Source organism: Tachyglossus aculeatus, chromosome 16, assembly GCF_015852505.1.
Source record: "Tachyglossus aculeatus isolate mTacAcu1 chromosome 16, mTacAcu1.pri, whole genome shotgun sequence".
NCBI classification, from domain to species: Eukaryota; Metazoa; Chordata; class Mammalia; order Monotremata; family Tachyglossidae; genus Tachyglossus; species Tachyglossus aculeatus.
Window position 1 is genome coordinate 11,729,479 of NC_052081.1, and position 17,134 is coordinate 11,746,612.

The window sequence follows — 17,134 nt, forward strand, 5'->3', positions numbered from 1 at the left end:
TCCCGACCGTGGCTACCGGTGGGAGCCTTGAGCCGGTCACCTCCGCCGCCACCCACCGCTATGCCCTGGCCCTTCCCACGGAGGGCATGTGGCGCCACCATGGTCCAGGCCTGATGACCCCAGCCCTGGCCTGCTCCGTGCTGGGGCTTGAGCTTCCTGAGGATGCCGGGACCCCACTGGCCTCCCCTCGCATGGTCTGCTTTGATGCAGCCTCGGTCCTTCTCCCACAGGAGGGTGAGGGCCCGGGCTGGGAAGGCAGTGGTCCTGTGGAGAGTGGGTCGAGCCCCTTCATCCCCGTGAGCCCCGAGGTCATGAAGCGCCGGCGGGGCGGTCTCATTGAGCAGCGGGACATCATCAAGGCGCATGAGGCCCACAAGATGCAGAGCACGCCCCAGGCCCGGCGGAAGGAGTGGGAGTAAGTGCTGGAGAGAAGGTGGGGGTGATGGGTGGGCACGGACACAGTCCCGGGGGCTATGGGGGACGGAGGAGGGGGGCCTCAGGGCGAGCCGAGGGGTCGGGGCCTGGGGAAGTGATCCCTGCTTAGTGGGATGCAAGGTAGGAGGTACAGATGGAATTGCACTTGCTCTCACCAGGTGGGAGCAGGAGTCCAGAGGCAGCTCTAGGTGGGATGCTCCCCACTGGGAAGATGCTGAGTTGTCCGGATGTACCTCTGCTTCTGGATGGTTGTGCACTTTGGGGACCGGGAGCCGGGCTGGAATCTAGGTGGGGGTAGGTGAGATGAGCCCTCCCCCTTGGCCCAGAAGGGACCAGTGGATAGGGCATGTCTTGCTGTGGTGGCTCTCCCAGGACTTTGAGGGCAACGTATGAGCAATGCTCCTGCCAAAGGTGGAAAGTAAGAGTCGTGGCTCATCTCCCCGCACTTCGCAGGAGTCCCTGCCTCTCCACCCTCCCCTTCCCCAGCAGAGGCAGCCCAGGAGCTTCAGATGTGAGGGAGGGGGATGGTCTCAGAGCCTGCCACCAGCAATCAGGAGACCTGGCTTTAGCTTAGCTCCTGCTCCTTCGTTAACTAGCTGGATGACCTGGGGCAAGTTCTTCAGACTGTCTGGGCCTTCACTTCCCCACCTGTATAATGGGGGTGATGATGCCTCCTGACTCCTCACACACTAGGGATGGAAGGAATTCAGGTCTCCCCAAGCCCACAGACATCTCCAGCTGTGCCACTGCCCCTGGAACCCAAGGATGAAAACGGAACTGGCTGCTGGGGTTGGGAAGCTGGAGCTCTTCCTCTGGAGCTTTCTAAAATGAAAAAGGCAACCTCCCTGTGCAAGGGTGGAGAGGCAGGGTAATGGCCCTGATGACCTCTGCAGGTCTGCCCTGGCCTCTCCTCACACATTCCATCTTAAAAGCTCCGTTATGTCCCGCGCACCTCATTCCCACTTGGATGACTGACTGGGGGCACTCTTGAACCCAGCTGGTCCCAGGAAGGGCCAAGGGAAAAGTCGAAGAGGCATTTCTGCAGGGGAGTCTGCACATCTGGGCTCAGCGTGACCCAAAGTTTGGGGTGTCTGTCAGGTGGAACTAGGGGTGAAGGGCAGAGGCTGCTGCTTTGTTAGACCAAGGAGTGAGTCAATCACCACTTACTGAACACCTGCAGAGCACTGTACTCTGTGCTTGAGAGAGCATGGTAGAAGTGGAAGACACCATCCATGCCCTTGTGGGGATTATAGTCTAGTGGGGGAAATAAAGCTGGTTTATTGGCAAATGGGAGGGGGAGGAGGAGGAAGAGAATGGAAAGAGGCTTGAGTGTAGGGTTGGGCTTTTCTCTTACCTTCGAGCTCCCATGTCCCCATGCTTGGTGGATCAGGGACGGATTCAGGGTAGGCTGGTTGCAGGCAGGTGGCAGGCTGCAGGCTGGGAGCCTGGAGTGAGGTGGGTCACGGCTGGATGAGGGGAGGACTTAGGCTCCCCTAAGAGAATAGAGAGTATTCTTCCTTGGCCATGCAGGAGAGCTGGCTGGCCCCCAAGGGCTGGCTGCGCCCCTTTGGTGATCATGGAGACCTCAAATTCTGGGTTCCTGGTTGTCAGGGCAAATCCTTCAGGGATTAATAACAATAATAATGATTATGATAATGGTATTTGCTAATCGACTTGGGAGGAGTCCATCACGGTCCTTGTTTGTGGGGACAGATGGGGTTAGATGTATAATGAGGGCCCTGGGCAGCCGATAATAATAATAATAATAATAATAATAATAATAATAGCATTTGTTAAGCGATTACTATGTGCAGAGCACTGTTCTAAGCACTGGGGGGGATACAAGGTGATCAAGTTGTCCCACATGGGGCTCACAGTCGTCATCCCCATTTTACAGATGAGGGAACTGAGGCTGAGAAGTGAAGTGATTTGCCCAAGGTCACACAGCAGACGTGGTGGAGTCGGGATTCGAACCCATGACCTCTGACTCCAAAGCCCGGGCTCTTTCCACTGAGCCATGCTGCTTCTGAGCCAATGATTAGCTGGAGTGGAAGAGGCCGGGTTCTCATGGGACTTTTTGCCCAGGAGCCTGCTCAGGTTCAGAAGCTCCCACAAAGCCATCCCAGAGGTCTGTCAGGCGCAGAGGACAGACTGCTGTTGGGGAAGGCAGGTGTTTGGGTACTTGTGGGGAGGCCAGGCCTCACAGTGCCTAGCAGCTGGCCAGGCTGATGCTTTGGAATGCTAGAATACTCTCCCTTTGTGGTCCATTCTGTTAGGGCCGCTGATTAGTGGGCATCGTCTTCAGCCACTCTGGGCCACATGATAAAACTCAGCCTCGTTTGGTGGGCCCCAGGCTGGGCACTCCCTGGGGATCTGCCCTGGCCCAGCTGACACCGTGGCCAGCCTCTCTGGGCTGTCCTGCTACCTGGTAGGGTCTGGGGGGACCAGAATATCCATTTATGCCTGAGTGCTGGGGAGGATGCAAATGAGAGGGAGTGTCTTCCCTCTTACTGGGGCCCAACTGGGCTACCAGTGGGTCAGGGAATTCTGTTGGCAGTCTTCACCCATCACTGGCAACTTTTTTTTTTTTTTAAATAATATTTCTTAAGCACTTACTATGTGCCCAGGCACTGAACTAAGTGCTGGGGTAGATACAAGATAATCAGGTTGGACACAGTCCACGTCCCACATGAGGCTCACCATCTTAATCCCCATTTTGTTCAAGGTGACTTTGGGCAAGTCACTTAACTTCTCTGTGCCTCAGTTCCCTCATCTGTAAAGTGGGAATTAAGACTGTGAGCCCCCCGTGGGACAACCTGATCACCTTGTAACCTCCCCAGCGCTTAGAACAGTGCTTGGCACATAGTAAGCCCTTAATAAATGCCATTATTATTATTATCATGCAGCAGACAAGTAGCAGGATTAGAACCCAGGGCCTCTAAACCCTAGGCTCGTGCTCTTTCCAGTAAGCCTCACTGCTTCATCAGTTTGCCTGATGAAGATGATAATAGAGAGACCCCCCCCCCCCCACGAGTCTGTTCCAGAGCCAGCGAACAGGAGGGGACAGGGACTCGGCAAAGAGCATCTCCTCCCTAGGGCGCGCTCGGCCCCTTTTTCCTTTTCCAGGGTTCATTTGTTTCCACGTTTTGGGGCGCCATCAAGTGGCTATTCCTTGAAGTGCAGCCGTAGCCTTCCCTCCTTCCTCAATCCCTGTAAATTTATCCGCCGTAGGTAGAAAACGCCCGCTTATAAGTGGCGTTGTGCCGAGGGCGTTAGAGTCCTGCCGCCCATGGGTGCCCAGATCCTTCCTTTCCCCCCGGGAGGAGTTTCCTCCTTGGTCATCTCCCCGCCCAAGATGGGAGGCTCAGCCTGCTGGGCATTGGGCCCGGGAAAGAGGCAGTTGCAGTCAGAGGTGCAGAGAGGACCAGTGGCAGTGCCAGGCTGAGGCAGTGCCATCCTTGGGCCCACCAGTACTTGGAGAGAGGCCTCCCTGGGCGCCCTGGCACTGAGAGCAGAAATTTAACCCCAGGGCTGAGATACTCCATACCAGCTCATCTCACAAGCGCTTACTACAGTGCGCTGCGCAGAGTAAGCGCTCAATACATACAATTGAATGAATCCATATTCTAGTGGGAAGAGCCCAGGCCTTGGAGGCAGAGGACCTGGATTCTAATCCTGACTCTTCCACTTCCCTGCTTTGTGACCTTGGGCAAGTCGTGTAAATGTTCTGTGCCTCATTTCCTCATCTGTAGAATGGGGCTTCAGTCCCTTTTCTCTCTCCCACTTAGACTATGAACCCTATGTGGTGCAGTGACTGTGTCTGAAATGATTACTCCAGTGTTTAGAACAATGCTTGAGACATAGTACTTAACAAATACCACTATGAATATTATCATTATCCCGTCCTCTGTGGGCAGTGGCTTCTGTGGCTGGCTTCTCCCAAAGAGCTAACTGGTGCAGGGGACTCACCCCCGGTGAGCAACACTGACCCCATCTCTCAGCCTGGGGGTGGGGGACTATTAAGGCTGGACCCCTGAGGGCAGCCCCTACTTCTTTCTCCCTACTCCTCCCCTCATTATTTTATTCCTTTCACCTCACCAGCTTGAATCATTCCTGGAGCCAGGGAAGCCTAGGGCCAATTTCGGGGGAAAGGAAGGAGTCATTTGAGGTGAGGGTACCCCCTTCAGCCTCATTTTAGTGCCCCTTCCCTCAAGTTGCCACTCTGAGCACTTGTACTAGGAGAAGATTCACTCCCTCTAAACACCTCCCCATTCCACAACTTCTACCCCTCCCCTGTCCTCCGTCTCCTCTACCCCCATTGGCCAGGACCAAAAATTTCTGTGACCTCAGAGGACCAGTCTTAGATTGGATTGTGGACTTTTTATAGTCTCTATCATCTCTCTGGGCCCACTGGGAGGCGAGATGAATAAATGATAGGCCAGCAGGAAATAGAGAGTCGGAGTCATTAATTGTCAGCCAGTGAGTTCAGCCCTTACTGATCTCTAATTAGCATGCTGACAGGTCTGGCTTCATTCCCGGCCCTCAGGCCCCCCAGCTGGTGCTTCGTGGGGGCCGGAGGTGGGGGTGGGAGGGCAGTGGATGGGGGACACTTTGGTGGCTTCCCCAGGGAGGGAAGGTCTGGTCAGAAACGTGCTGGAATCAAAAGTTCCTTAATAGGCCTGGGGGATGTAGCCTCGGGGAAGCCGGGCTGAGCCCCAGGAGGGCTGGTGGCAGGGCAGTGCCCATAGTGTGGCAGCCATGGGAATTTCCATGGGATTTAAAGATCCTAGTTTTGCCTCATAGCACAGTAATTTCTGGGACTGGGTGCATTTTCCCCAGTGCATAGAGAAGCAGCATGGCTCAGCATGGCTCAGTGGACAGAGCATGGGCTTTGGAGTCAGAGGTCATGTGTTCAAATCCCGACTCCACCAATTGATAGCTGTGTGGCTTTGGGTAAGTCACTTCACTTCTCTGTGCCTCAGTGACCTATCTGTAAAATGGGGGGGATTAAAACTGTGAGCCCTCCGTGGGACAACCTAATCATCTTATAACCTCCCCAGCACTTAGAATAGTGCTTTGCACATAGTAAGTGCTTAATAAATGCCATTGTTATTATTGTTACACATCTGACCATTCTGGGGAGTTGCTTGCACCAGGGAACGGGTCTGGGAAACCAAGTAGCGACTGCCATCTTAAACTGGGGCCAGATGGGGTTTTGGAACTGAGACCTGCCCAGGGTGGGCTTCCTTCTCCATTAGGAGTGAGTTTTCTCTCAGCTGGACCAGTAAGATGAAGGGATAATTAAAGGAAATGGCCTGCTGGTCTTATACAGTCCCATGGCTGCCTTTGTGTGTTTGAGTACAGAAGTTGAGTGAGTTGAGTTCTTCCAGGCATAAAGTGGATGGTGTTTGCTGGGCTGCCTTGCCTCTGGGGGTGCTCTGGACCCCGCCTGGGGTAGTTTCCCCACTTGAGGACTGCTGTCCTCCACCACTCTCTTGGAGAGTGATTATATATTTGTAAAACCCATTCTCCATGTAGAAATGCAGGAATTAAATCAAACAGCATCTTCCCAGACCTTCAATCAAGAACTCTTTTCTTGGGCTCTGATGTATAACTGGTGGGTGTACTGTAATGATGATAATAATAATAAGAATTGTGGTGTGAATCTCTCATTCACCCCTCACATCCAAGCCGTGACCAAAACCTGCCAGTCTCAGCTCCACAACATTGCCAAGATCCGCCCTTTCCTCTCCATCCATACCGCTACCCTGCTCATTCAAGCTCTCATCCTATCCCGTCTGGACTACTGCATCAGCCTTCTCTCTGATCTCCCATCCTCGTGTCTCTCTCCACTTCAATCCATACTTCATACTGCTGCCCAGATTATCTTTGTCCAGAAACGCTCTGGGCATATCACTCCCCTCCTCAAAAATCTCCAGTGGCTACCAATCAATCTGCTCATCAGGCAGAAACTCCTCACCCTGGGCTTCAAGGCTGTCCATCCCCTCGCCCCCTCCTACCTCACCTCCCTTCTCTCCTTCTACAGCCCAGTCCGCACCCTCCGCTCCTCCACCGCTGATCTCCTCACCGTACCTCGCTCTCTCCTGTCCCGCCATCGACCCCCGGCCCACATCATCCCCCGGGCCTGGAATGCCCTCCCTCTGCCCATCCGCCAAGCTAGCTCTCTTCCTCCCTTCAAGGCCCTGCTGAGAGCTCACCTCCTCCAGGAGGCCTTCCCAGACTGAGCCCCTTCCTTCCTTTCCCCCTCGTCCCCCTCTCCATCCCCCCATCTTACCTCCCTCCCTTCCCCACAGCACCTGTTTATATGTATATATGTTTGTACATATTTTTTTTACTCTATTTATTTATTTAATTTATTTCTACATATCTATTCTATTTTATTTTGTTAGTATGTTTGGTTTTGTTCTCTGTCTCCCCCTTTTAGACTGTGAGCCCACTGTTGGGTAGGGACTGTCTCTATATGTTGCCAATTTGTACTTCCCAAGCGCTTAGTACAGTGCTCTGCACATAGTAAGCGCTCAATAAATACGATTGATGATGATGATGATGATGGTGTTTGATAAGTGCTTACTGTTGACCAAGCCCTTCGCTGAGCTCCCGAATAGATAAGGATATCAAAGTGGACACAGTCCCTGCCCACGTGGGGCTCACTGTCAGAGGGGAGGAAAGAAGATGTTTTATCCCTATTATACCGATGAGGAAACTGAGTTGCAGAGAAGGTTAGTGACTTGCCCAGGGTCACAGCAGACAGGTGGCAGAACTGAGATGGGAACCCAAGTCTTCCTACTCCCAGGTCTGTGCTCTTTTTGCTGGGGCACTCTGCTTCTCCAAACTGATGGCAGCATGGGAAAAGGAGCTGCAGATAGTGCATGAACGGAGATGAAAGGATCCAGTGCTGTGGAGTAAACACAGCTCCAGAGAAAGCTTCTCTATCATGCCGAGGTGGGAGTGAGCAGGGTGGCCGGTCCCATCAATGGGGTCCTGACATCAGCTGCTGAAATAGCCCTGTGCCTCTCGAGGGTGGGAGCCATTCAGCCGTTGGCTGGCAAGGTCCTGGAGACTTCCCCATAGGTTTGCTGAGTCTGGTCTTGCCTGCCAGTGGTGCCAGCCCAGGGCTTCTAACTGGGCAGATGAATGACTTGATGCATCAGAAATTAATTTGTGGATACCATAATCTTGCGTACATCCGTTTGCTTAGTTTACCGGGAGAGTGAAGTAATAACTGATAGATGCAGAGGAAGTCTTGTCATAGCATTAGTTTAGGTAGGCAAATGAATTCCGTGCCCACATGCCCAGAACCAGGTCTGAAATCGGGCGCTGGGCTCTGCCTCTACTTTGGAGTCCAGTTTAGTTAAGTTTTCACAGGAATTGGTGTGGGACTCTCCAAGTGCTTAGTAGATTGCTCTGCACAGAGTAAGTGCTTAATAAATATGATTGATTTTTTTGGGGTCGCCTTGATGGTGCCTAGCTTGTGGGGCAGGGCTGGGTTTAGAGGTGTGTCTGTCTCTTTATGAGTTCGTGGAATGGAGAGGAGAGGATGGGCAAGAGAAAGGAGGGATGAGTGTGAAGGGTGTGGGCGGGGTCGATGCAAATTATGCTAATTTTGTCGACTTGTACTCTCCCGAGCCTTTAGTACAGTGTTCTGTATGTACTAAATGCTCAGTAAATACCACTGAGTGATTCTGTGAGGAGGGGAGAATCTGGCACAATTTGCACTGTGTCATTAGCACTTGCTCCTCCCTGCTCTTCAGTGAGTTTATGTGGGTGGGACATTCTCCCCCCACCCCCCTTTTCACTTTATGATGTGTGCCAGGGGAAAGGACACAGCCTCCTCTGAGGTCTTATAAACATTCTTCAGATGAATCTGAGTCAGAGTTTAGGGCATTGGTCTGGAAGTTGACACACCTGGATTCCAATTCTAGTTCCGTGAAAACATGGGCTTTGGGGTCACAGCAACCGACCTTGAGTTTACCCTTTCATGAAATCTTTGTGTGTGTGTGTGTGTGTGTGTGTGTGTGTGTGTGCGCGCGCGCGCGCGCACACACACACGCGTACATGCATACATGTGCTTGTATACGTGTATGTGTGGGATGGTGTGTCAGTGGGGCGATCAGAATGAATGAGTCTGGGCCTCCAGCTCCATGCAAGAAGGGGACTCTAAAAATATCTCCAAAAAGGCAAAACTACAGGCACAGCACCCTGGAACTCTCCAGAGACGCCTTTCAAAAACAGCCCGGCCTATTGACTGGGGCAAGCCAAGGGTGGCATTCAGATCCCGTCACAATACAGCGACCTGAACGGATAAAGGTATTATAAATTATCTAACATGGCAGGCCACTGTTTCGTTACTGAGACTGCAGGCTCCCTCGACTTAAGCAGCTGAGAGTGATTGCAGTCATTTTGATCTCGTTCTGGTATCCGTGAGGCTGACGCACTCTTTGAAGGTTCCAAGGAATTTAATAAGACCATCAAAAACCCACGCTGAATGAGTGTTTCCTGCCTTTTGGCTGGGGATCTTAAAAGAAGGAGAATTCTGGCCCCAAAGTCAGGAGCCTGATTCCCCTTTCCTAGTTAATCCTGTGCTGGACACTGTGGCTCCAACTGCCTGAGTGACCCCAGGCACTGAGCAGAAATGTCATGCTGCTCTGAGGTGGCCTCGAGTTAGAGGTAGCATCGTGTAGCATTGGGAAATGCGATTGACCCCTATGATCTCTGAGAGGACACTCCTGGACAGTGTGAGGTCACCTAACAGATGGAGAAACAGTGTGGCCTAATGGGTAGTGCACATGCCTGGTAGTTAGGACCTGGGTTATAATTTCAGCTCTGCCACTTGGCTGCTGTGTGACTTTGGGCAAGTCATTTCATTTCTCCCTGCCTCAGTTACCTCATCTGTAAAATGGGGATTAAGACTGTGGGCACCATGTGTGACAGACTGTGTCCAACCTGATTAGCTTGTGTCTATCCCTCCACTTAAGACTGTGCCAGGCACATAGAAGTGCTTAACAAATTCCATTTAAAAAAATTGGGCACTATTGTGGACAGCTTGGGCATGGCACTGGCTACTTGTGGGATTTCGTGAGATGCAAGTTAGCCTGGGCATCCCTCTAGACTGTAAGGTCATTGTGGGCAGGGAATGTGTCTGTTACTGTACTTTCCCAAGTGCTTAGTACAGTGCTGTGCACACAGTAAGCTCTCAGTAAATACGACTGACTGACTGTGGTGGTAGGTGGTCTTGGCTGAAGTTGGTTGAATGGTCAGGGCACAGAGGGCACCTCTGGATTGGACCTGCACTCCTCCTGATGGTGCCCTTGGCACCCAGAGAGAGCCAGTGCCCTACAGGGAGGAGGCAAAAGAGGTGACAGACAAATGGCAGCCCCCCTGGGATCTTGGCTTTGGGGATCCAGTGGCAGTGGCAGTACCTTTCACTTCCAGGGCACCCTGCCTTTCTGGACAAATAGGGTAATAATAATAGCAGTAACAACTGTTGCATTTGTTAAGCGCTAACATGTTCCAAGCACTATACTAAATGCAGGGGTAGATATAAGGTAATTAGGTTGGCCACAGTCCCTGTACCAGATGAGGCTCACAGTCTAAGTAGGAAGAACAGGTATTTCATCCCCATTTAACAGTTGAAAAAACTGAGATACAGAGAAGTTAGGTGACTTGTTACCCAAGGTCATCCAGCAGGGAAGTGACAGAGCCAGAATTCAAAAGTAGACCCTTTGAGTCCCAGTTCTGGGCTCTTTCCACTCGGCCAGAATGTGGCTGGGAAAAGCTGCTGAAGTTCAGTACGGTTTTCATGAAGGATTTGTTATGTGCTAAGCACCGGGTACATATAAGGCAGTCATCTCAGACACAGCCACTTGCCCGACACAGGGCACCCAATCTAAGGGATAGAGAGAGTTAGAAATTGAGTCCCAGAAAGGTTAAATGACCTGCTGAAGGTCACCCAGAAGTCCATGGGCAGAGCTAGGATGAGAAGCTGGCTCCTTCCCCTTTCCATTCTCTGGCTTTTTTCACTGCACCACACAGCAGTTGGTTGGGGACTCTGGGCCTCCCTGGTTTTGGTCCTAATAATAATAATAATGATGATCATAATTATGGTTCTTGTTAATTAACCATATTGAGCGCTTATGTGCAGAGCACTGTGCTAGGCACTTGGAAGAGTACCCTACAACAGAATTAACATAATTCTGCCCTGCCCATAGCAAGCTTACAGTTTAGAGGACTGTAGCTAAAATGAAAAGCATTTACTATGTGCCAGGCACTGTGCTAAGCCTTGGGGTAGGTACAATGCATATGGGGCTTACAGTCAAAGAGGGTGGTGAGAGAACAGGTATTTAATTCCTTGGGGAAATTGAGGCACCAGGAGCTGAAGTTACTCACCTAAGGTCACACAGAAAATAAGTGGCAGAGGTGGGACTAGCACCCAGGTTTCTGGACTCCCAGTCCCATTCTCTTTCCTCTAGGCCGTGCTGCCACTGCCTCCGGACATCTGTCTCTCCCGCATTCTGTCCATCTTCACTGCTGAGCGTCAGAGGAAGAGGGACAACTTGACAGGCTACCCTGTGGGTTGGGAGTTTCTAACTGACCCCCCCAGCCCCCCTCCAACCACCTCAGGTCAGCTGGAGATTAGGGACAGCTGTGAGAAGGAACACATCTGGATGCCCCATGGTGGTGGTTCACAAGCTTTTGCTAATGTATTTCTTTGGAGATCCAGTTGCTTCCTATCAGGTGAACCAGTAACTGTGAGTTAGGAAACTGCCTCCCCCCTAATCTCCCCACCCCAACCCCAGGCCCACATCTCTTCTGGAATGTGGCAATTGGAAAGCCTTCTGATGAGGTGCCTAAATTATTCAGGTGTCAGGGCAGTAACAGTAGCACTGAGGAAAAGGAAATCACCATTTCTACCTTTCTAGGTTTTTGAAATGGTATTTAAGTGCTTACTATGTGTCACATTCATTCATTCAATCGTATTTATCGAGCACTTACCGTATGCAGAGCACTGTACTAAGCGCTTGGGAAGTACAAGTTGGCAACATATAGAGACAGTCCCTACCCAACAACGGGCTCAAACACTGTTCTAAGCGCTGGGGTAGGTAGGTATAAGCTAATTAGGTTGGACACTGTCCCTATCTCTGTCCCACATGGGGCTCACAGCCTAAGCAGGAGGAAGAATAGGTATTTAATCCCCATTTTACAGTTGAGGAAACTGAGGCACAGTGAAGTTAAATGACTTGCCCAAAGTCACACAGCAAGCAATTGGCAGAGCCTAGATTAAAGAAACAGTGTGGCCTAGTGGAAAGAGCACGGGCCTTGGAGTCAGAGGGCCTGAGTTCTAATTTCAGCTCTGCCAATTGCCAAAACCCTTTATATCTCTTTAGACCCAAGTTCTCATCCAGGTTTCCTTTTGCTTCCCAGACACCTCTCTGTGTATGGGCACCTCAAACTTGACCTGTCTCAAACTGAACTTCTCACCTTTTCTCCAAAGCCATTCCTCCCCTTCCATAACACACACACCCCATCCTCTCTGACCCAGAAACCTGCAAATTTGGGTGTCATTTTGGTGTCTTTCAGCTGTCATTCAATCAAAAGCTAAGTCCTGCTGTTTTTTTCCCCCACAACATTTCCCACTTCTGCCCCTTCCTCTCCACCCCAACAGCCTTCACCCTCATATCATGTTTAGACTTCTGTTCCAATGGCCTCCTTGGTCTCCCAGCCTCCAGCCTCACCCCTCCTCAATCTCTATTCCATAGTGTGGTCTGAATCATCATCCTGAAAGGGGGCTTTGGTCACGACTCTCCACTCCTCCAAAGGCTCCCTAGTCTACCCCATTTCCCTCCACCTCAAGCAAACACCTATCCCTGGCTCTCTTCCAGCTTCCATATTGGTTCTCCTCACTCACCACACCCCGGCTAACGCTCTTTGCCCCTCCCAAGCTCCCTTGTGAACTGTGCCTCATTCTCGATCTTCTTGCCTCTGACCCCCTTGCTCTTGCACAAAATCTGCCAGATCCCACCTCCTTTTGGAAGTCTTCCCTGATTAATTCCAACCCTCGTATCACATCAGACCAACAGTCCTTCTCAGCACTTACGTGTATGTTCAATTATTCTGATATGATGACTTATTTTCACAGTTACCTATTTTAATCAATCAGTAGTATTTGTTTGCAGAACAGTGTACTAAGCACTTGGAGAGGCCAATACAGCAGAGTTACTAGACCTGTTCCCTGCCTACAAGCAGCTCACAGTATAGAGGAGGAATTTCCAGTTTAGAGGTCCTTCCTTTGGCTGGTACTAGTTGCAAATCATTTTTGCCCATCTGTCTTGCCATTAGATTGTAAGCTTCTTGAGGGTAGAGAACGAATACATTCTTCCAACCACTTAGCTCAGTGCTGTGCATATAGTAGTTGCTCCATAAGTACAGACTGCTGAAGTGTGGCCAGTGATTCCTCTGTCAGATCAAAGCAAAGAGGTTTCATTTAACAATTCAGCCCCTGTCCGAATCCTGCCCAAACCCACTTTGGCATTCTCCTCTACCTACTTCGCCAACCTTTTCCTGCTAGGGAATCCTAACTCCCAGCCTAGAGACACCACAAGCTGCAGGGGTGTCCCCGGTCTCTGGTCCTGGATTTGTTTGAACATATTTATGTCAGAAAATGGGAACCCACATTTTGCTCGATTCCCCCAGCATCCCATGCTGTCAGAAACAACATAGGTGATTTCTTTCTCTCTCTCCCCCTCTCCCCCTCTCCCCCTCTCCCCCTCTCCCCCTCTCCCCCTCTCCCCCTCTCCCCCTCTCCCCCTCTCCCCCTCTCCCCCTCTCCCTCTCTCCCCCTCTCCCCCTCTCCCCCTCTCCCCCTCTCCCCCTCTCCCCCTCTCCCCCTCTCCCCCTCTCCCCCTCTCCCCCTCTCCCCCTCTCCCCCTCTCCCCCTCTCCCCCTCTCCCCCTCTCCCCCTCTCCCCCTCTCCCCCTCTCCCCCTCTCCCCCTCTCCCCCCTCTCTCCCCTCCCCCTCTCCCCCTCCCTCTCTCTCTCTCTCCCTCCCTCCCCCATCTCTCTATCTCTTTTCCTCTCTCTCTTTCTTTCTTCAAACTCCGAGATCTGTTTACCTGCAAAAAGGGGTTGTGCTGTGGGTGGTGACATGTGGGGGCAGAGAAGACTTTCTCTCCTGCCAACCCTCCTTATTCCTAGATGACTAAAGAGAGAGACAGCAAACCTTCTAATCCACCCGATTTAGATTCCAAGGATTGGCTTTGGTTCCTCACCCAGCGACTCGGGAAGAAGAAAAATCTCTGAGGGGGAGAGGAGCCCGGGGGCCTGCTAGCTGAGTAGTGACAGGGAGGGTGGCACCTTGCTCGGTCTTGGTCACAGAGGAGAGTTGATTGGAGACTCCTTGAGGAAAGGGATTGGGTCTCTTTCCTCTGTTTTACTAGACCAAATCTTAGTGCAGTGCTCTGTATACAGGCACTCAGAGGGTACTAATGATGAGCCGATTGGCAGATCACTGCTGCCTCTGCGATCCCAAGAGGCCGGTGAACTTTCGTTGGTGTACCTTCCATCACAGTGGGTGATGGAAGAAGGCAGCAATCTGAGGAAAAGAGGAATGGGGATCGGGAGGCAGTGTCAAGAGCTTAGTCCTACTGCACACAGTAGGAGTTCAATAAATACCATGGATTGGTTGATATTAGCCTGGGTTGGCTTCAGGTGTCATGCTGTCCATCTGTCTCTGCTCTCAAGGAGGCATAGAGAAGTAGAAGCAGTGTGGTCTAATAGAGAGAGTGGGAATCAGTAGACCTAGGTTTTACTCCCAGGGCCTCCATTAGCCTGCTGTGTGACCTTGGGGAAGTTACTTAACTTCTCTGTGCCTCAGGTTCCTCATCTCTAACATGGGGAGTAAATACCTGTTCTCTCACCCCTTAGGCTGTGAGCCCTGTGTGGAAAAGGGTCTATGCCTGATCGGATTATATTGTACCTCCCCCAGCGCTTAGCACAGTGCTTAGCTCGTAGTAAGTGCTTATTAAATGCCATTATTATTATTTAAATTAAATGACTTTTCTGAGGTCACATCTCAGGCAAATGGCAGAGGCAAGACTAGAATCCAGGTCTCTTGACTCCCAGTCTGGTGCTTTTCCCATTAGAACATGCTGCCTTCAGATGGAGAGAATGAGTCATGGAGCAGTTAGGAGACTTAACCGTGGTCACCCAGTTTGGGGCAGTGATGGGACCAGTACCCAGGTCTCCTGACATCCTGGCCTCATCTGGGGCAGACAGTGGAGCCCTTGGCTGGCAGTGTTGGCAGCATCCTCTCGCACATGTGCGATGGAGTTGTATAGCTGCCACCCTTGGTGGTGGAGATGGTAGTGGACATTCTTTGAGAGAGAATTCATGGGCACCTAATGAGCAGAGTGCTAATTGGTGATTATTTTCTGCCACCTCAGGTGGGTCTGGAAGTGCAGAGCCTAGGGGGCTGAGCCTGGGAAAGTGATAATTGACTTGCCTTTTCCAGCAGGCCCTGCAAGCACGTGGCCTCCGGTGATTGAATCCTAGCAGGAAAAATGCAGCCAGCAGAGCCGGGAGGAGGGGTGCGAGGGGCCAGAGTGAACACAGCAGTGAGTGAGGCTGGTGGGGAGGGCATTGGTCTGGAGCTTGAGCTGCTGTAAGAGGAAGAGGGGTGAGGTGGAGATTCCCCCCACACCGCTCCATTTTGCTGAGAGGTAGCAGTGAGGGTGATGGGTGGAGTAATAATCATCATCATTACAGTATTTAAGTACTTACTATGTGCCAGGCAGTGTTCTAGTGGGGTAGATACAAGGTAGCTCAGGTTGAACACGGTCCAGTCCCACAAGGGACTCACAGTCTTAATCCCTATTTTACAGATGAGGTAACTAGGGCACAGAGAAGTGAAGTGACTCGCCCAAGGTCACACAGCAGACAAGGGACAGAGCTGGAATTAGAACCCAGGTCCTCTGACTCCTAGGCCAGCACGCTATCCACTAGACCACACTGCTTCTCCTAAGTAGAATCTGTGTGGAGTGCTGCCCCACAGGAACACCGTCACACGTCCCTGAGGTTCGGCCAGAGATGGGAAATCCTGCCAGCTGTCACTGTCCGTTTCCCCCCCAGCGCAGAGCCGGAAGCTCCAGAAGCTCTTGGACCCTCGCCCACTAACTCGCAGATAAGGGCTGCCTCTAAAAAGGCCGAGGACAATGGCCTGGAGCCTGCCGCTTCCTTGGACCAGTGAGATGCAAGCAGGGAGTGGGGTGGGAGGCGGGGGGTCCCTTGTGAAGAAACATCAGCTGGCCCAGATGGCAAGGACCCTGGTATCACTGTTCGTGGGGAGGGACTACTGAGGAAATGTGATTCTTGAGAAGCAGCATGGGTTGGTGGAAAGAACACAGGACTGAAAGTCACGAGACCTAATTACCAATAGGGGAAGTGGCAGAATATAAGGCTGTGTACAGAAGTGCTGGAGTAGATACACATTGGACACAGTCCTGCCCAACATGGGGCTCACAGTCTTAGTAGGTGGGAAAACAGGTATGGAATGCCCATTTTACGGATGAGGAAACTGGCACAAGGAAGTGAAATGACCTGTCCAAGGTCACACAACAGGCAGTTGGCAGAGCTGGGATGCGAACCCAGGTCCTCTGACCCCCCCAGGCGCATGTTCTTTCCACTAGACCATGCTGCTTCTCTTTTACCTGCTTAATATGTACCAAAGACTGTACTGTAAACCATGCAGTTGTTACAAGCTTAGAACAGTGCTTGACATAAAGTAAATACTTGGCAAATGCCATAAAAATATATAAGCTTGTTATGGGTAGGGAATTTCTCCCAACTCTGTTGCAATGTACTGTACAAGCACTTAGTACAGTGCTCTGCAAATACTAAGCACTCAAGCACTTCTAGACTGTGAGCCCACTGGTGGGTAGGGACTGTATATGTTGCCAACTTGTACTTCCCAAGCTCTTAGTACAGTGCTCTACACATAGTAAGCACTCAATAAATACAATTGAACGAATGAAATACCATTGATATATATATATATATATATATACACACACACACACACACATGTGTGTGTATAGCTCACTATGTATCAAGATTGAACACAATGCCATTACCCAATGAGGCCCACAGTGTGTGTAAGAGAGAACTGGTAGTTCAGCCTCATCAATTGTATTTATTGAGCACTTACTGCGTGCAGAGCAATGTATTAAGCAACTGGGGGAGTACGCAGTAACAATCAACAGCTACGTTCCATGCTCACAACGAGCTTACAATCTAGAGATGAGCTTACAGATGAGGAAACTGAGGCACAGGAAAGTGAAGTGATTCGCCCAAGGACAAGTGGTAGTGCCGGGCTGAGACTCCAGGCCCCTGACGCTCAGGCTCTTTCCGCTAGGCGGCGCTGCTGCTGGTTTTGTGAAACCTGACTCTAGCGTGGATCCGGCTTGCTGCAGTGCCTCACCTGAAACCGACCCTGGCAACGCTCTCATCCCACCCCGAATGGGGCTCAGGGCTCGTAGCAGCTTTTACCTGGGCTTATTTAAAAAAACAACGACAAAAAAACTCTATCTTTCGGGGAAAGGAAAAGCTAAACTTTCCAAGCAGGTTGGGTGTGGGTTAAACACCGATCTAGATGGCAATCCTGCTGTTTCAAGGGGGAGGCAGCAGG

The 17,134-nt window shown here is 51.3% G+C and overlaps 1 protein-coding gene across 2 annotated transcripts in view; it reads left to right on the forward strand.

Annotated features, from left to right (window-relative positions):
- Positions 1-285: 285 nt before the first annotated feature.
- The window catches only part of CACNA1E (calcium voltage-gated channel subunit alpha1 E), a 263,235-nt gene continuing 246,386 nt past the window's right edge, over positions 286-17,134 (forward strand). For both annotated transcript variants that reach the window (XM_038757753.1, XM_038757754.1), the window contains exon 1: positions 286-415. In XM_038757753.1, coding sequence (XP_038613681.1) covers positions 312-415 — 104 coding nt within the window. In that variant the 5' untranslated portion in view covers positions 286-311. The remainder of the gene's footprint in view (positions 416-17,134) is intronic.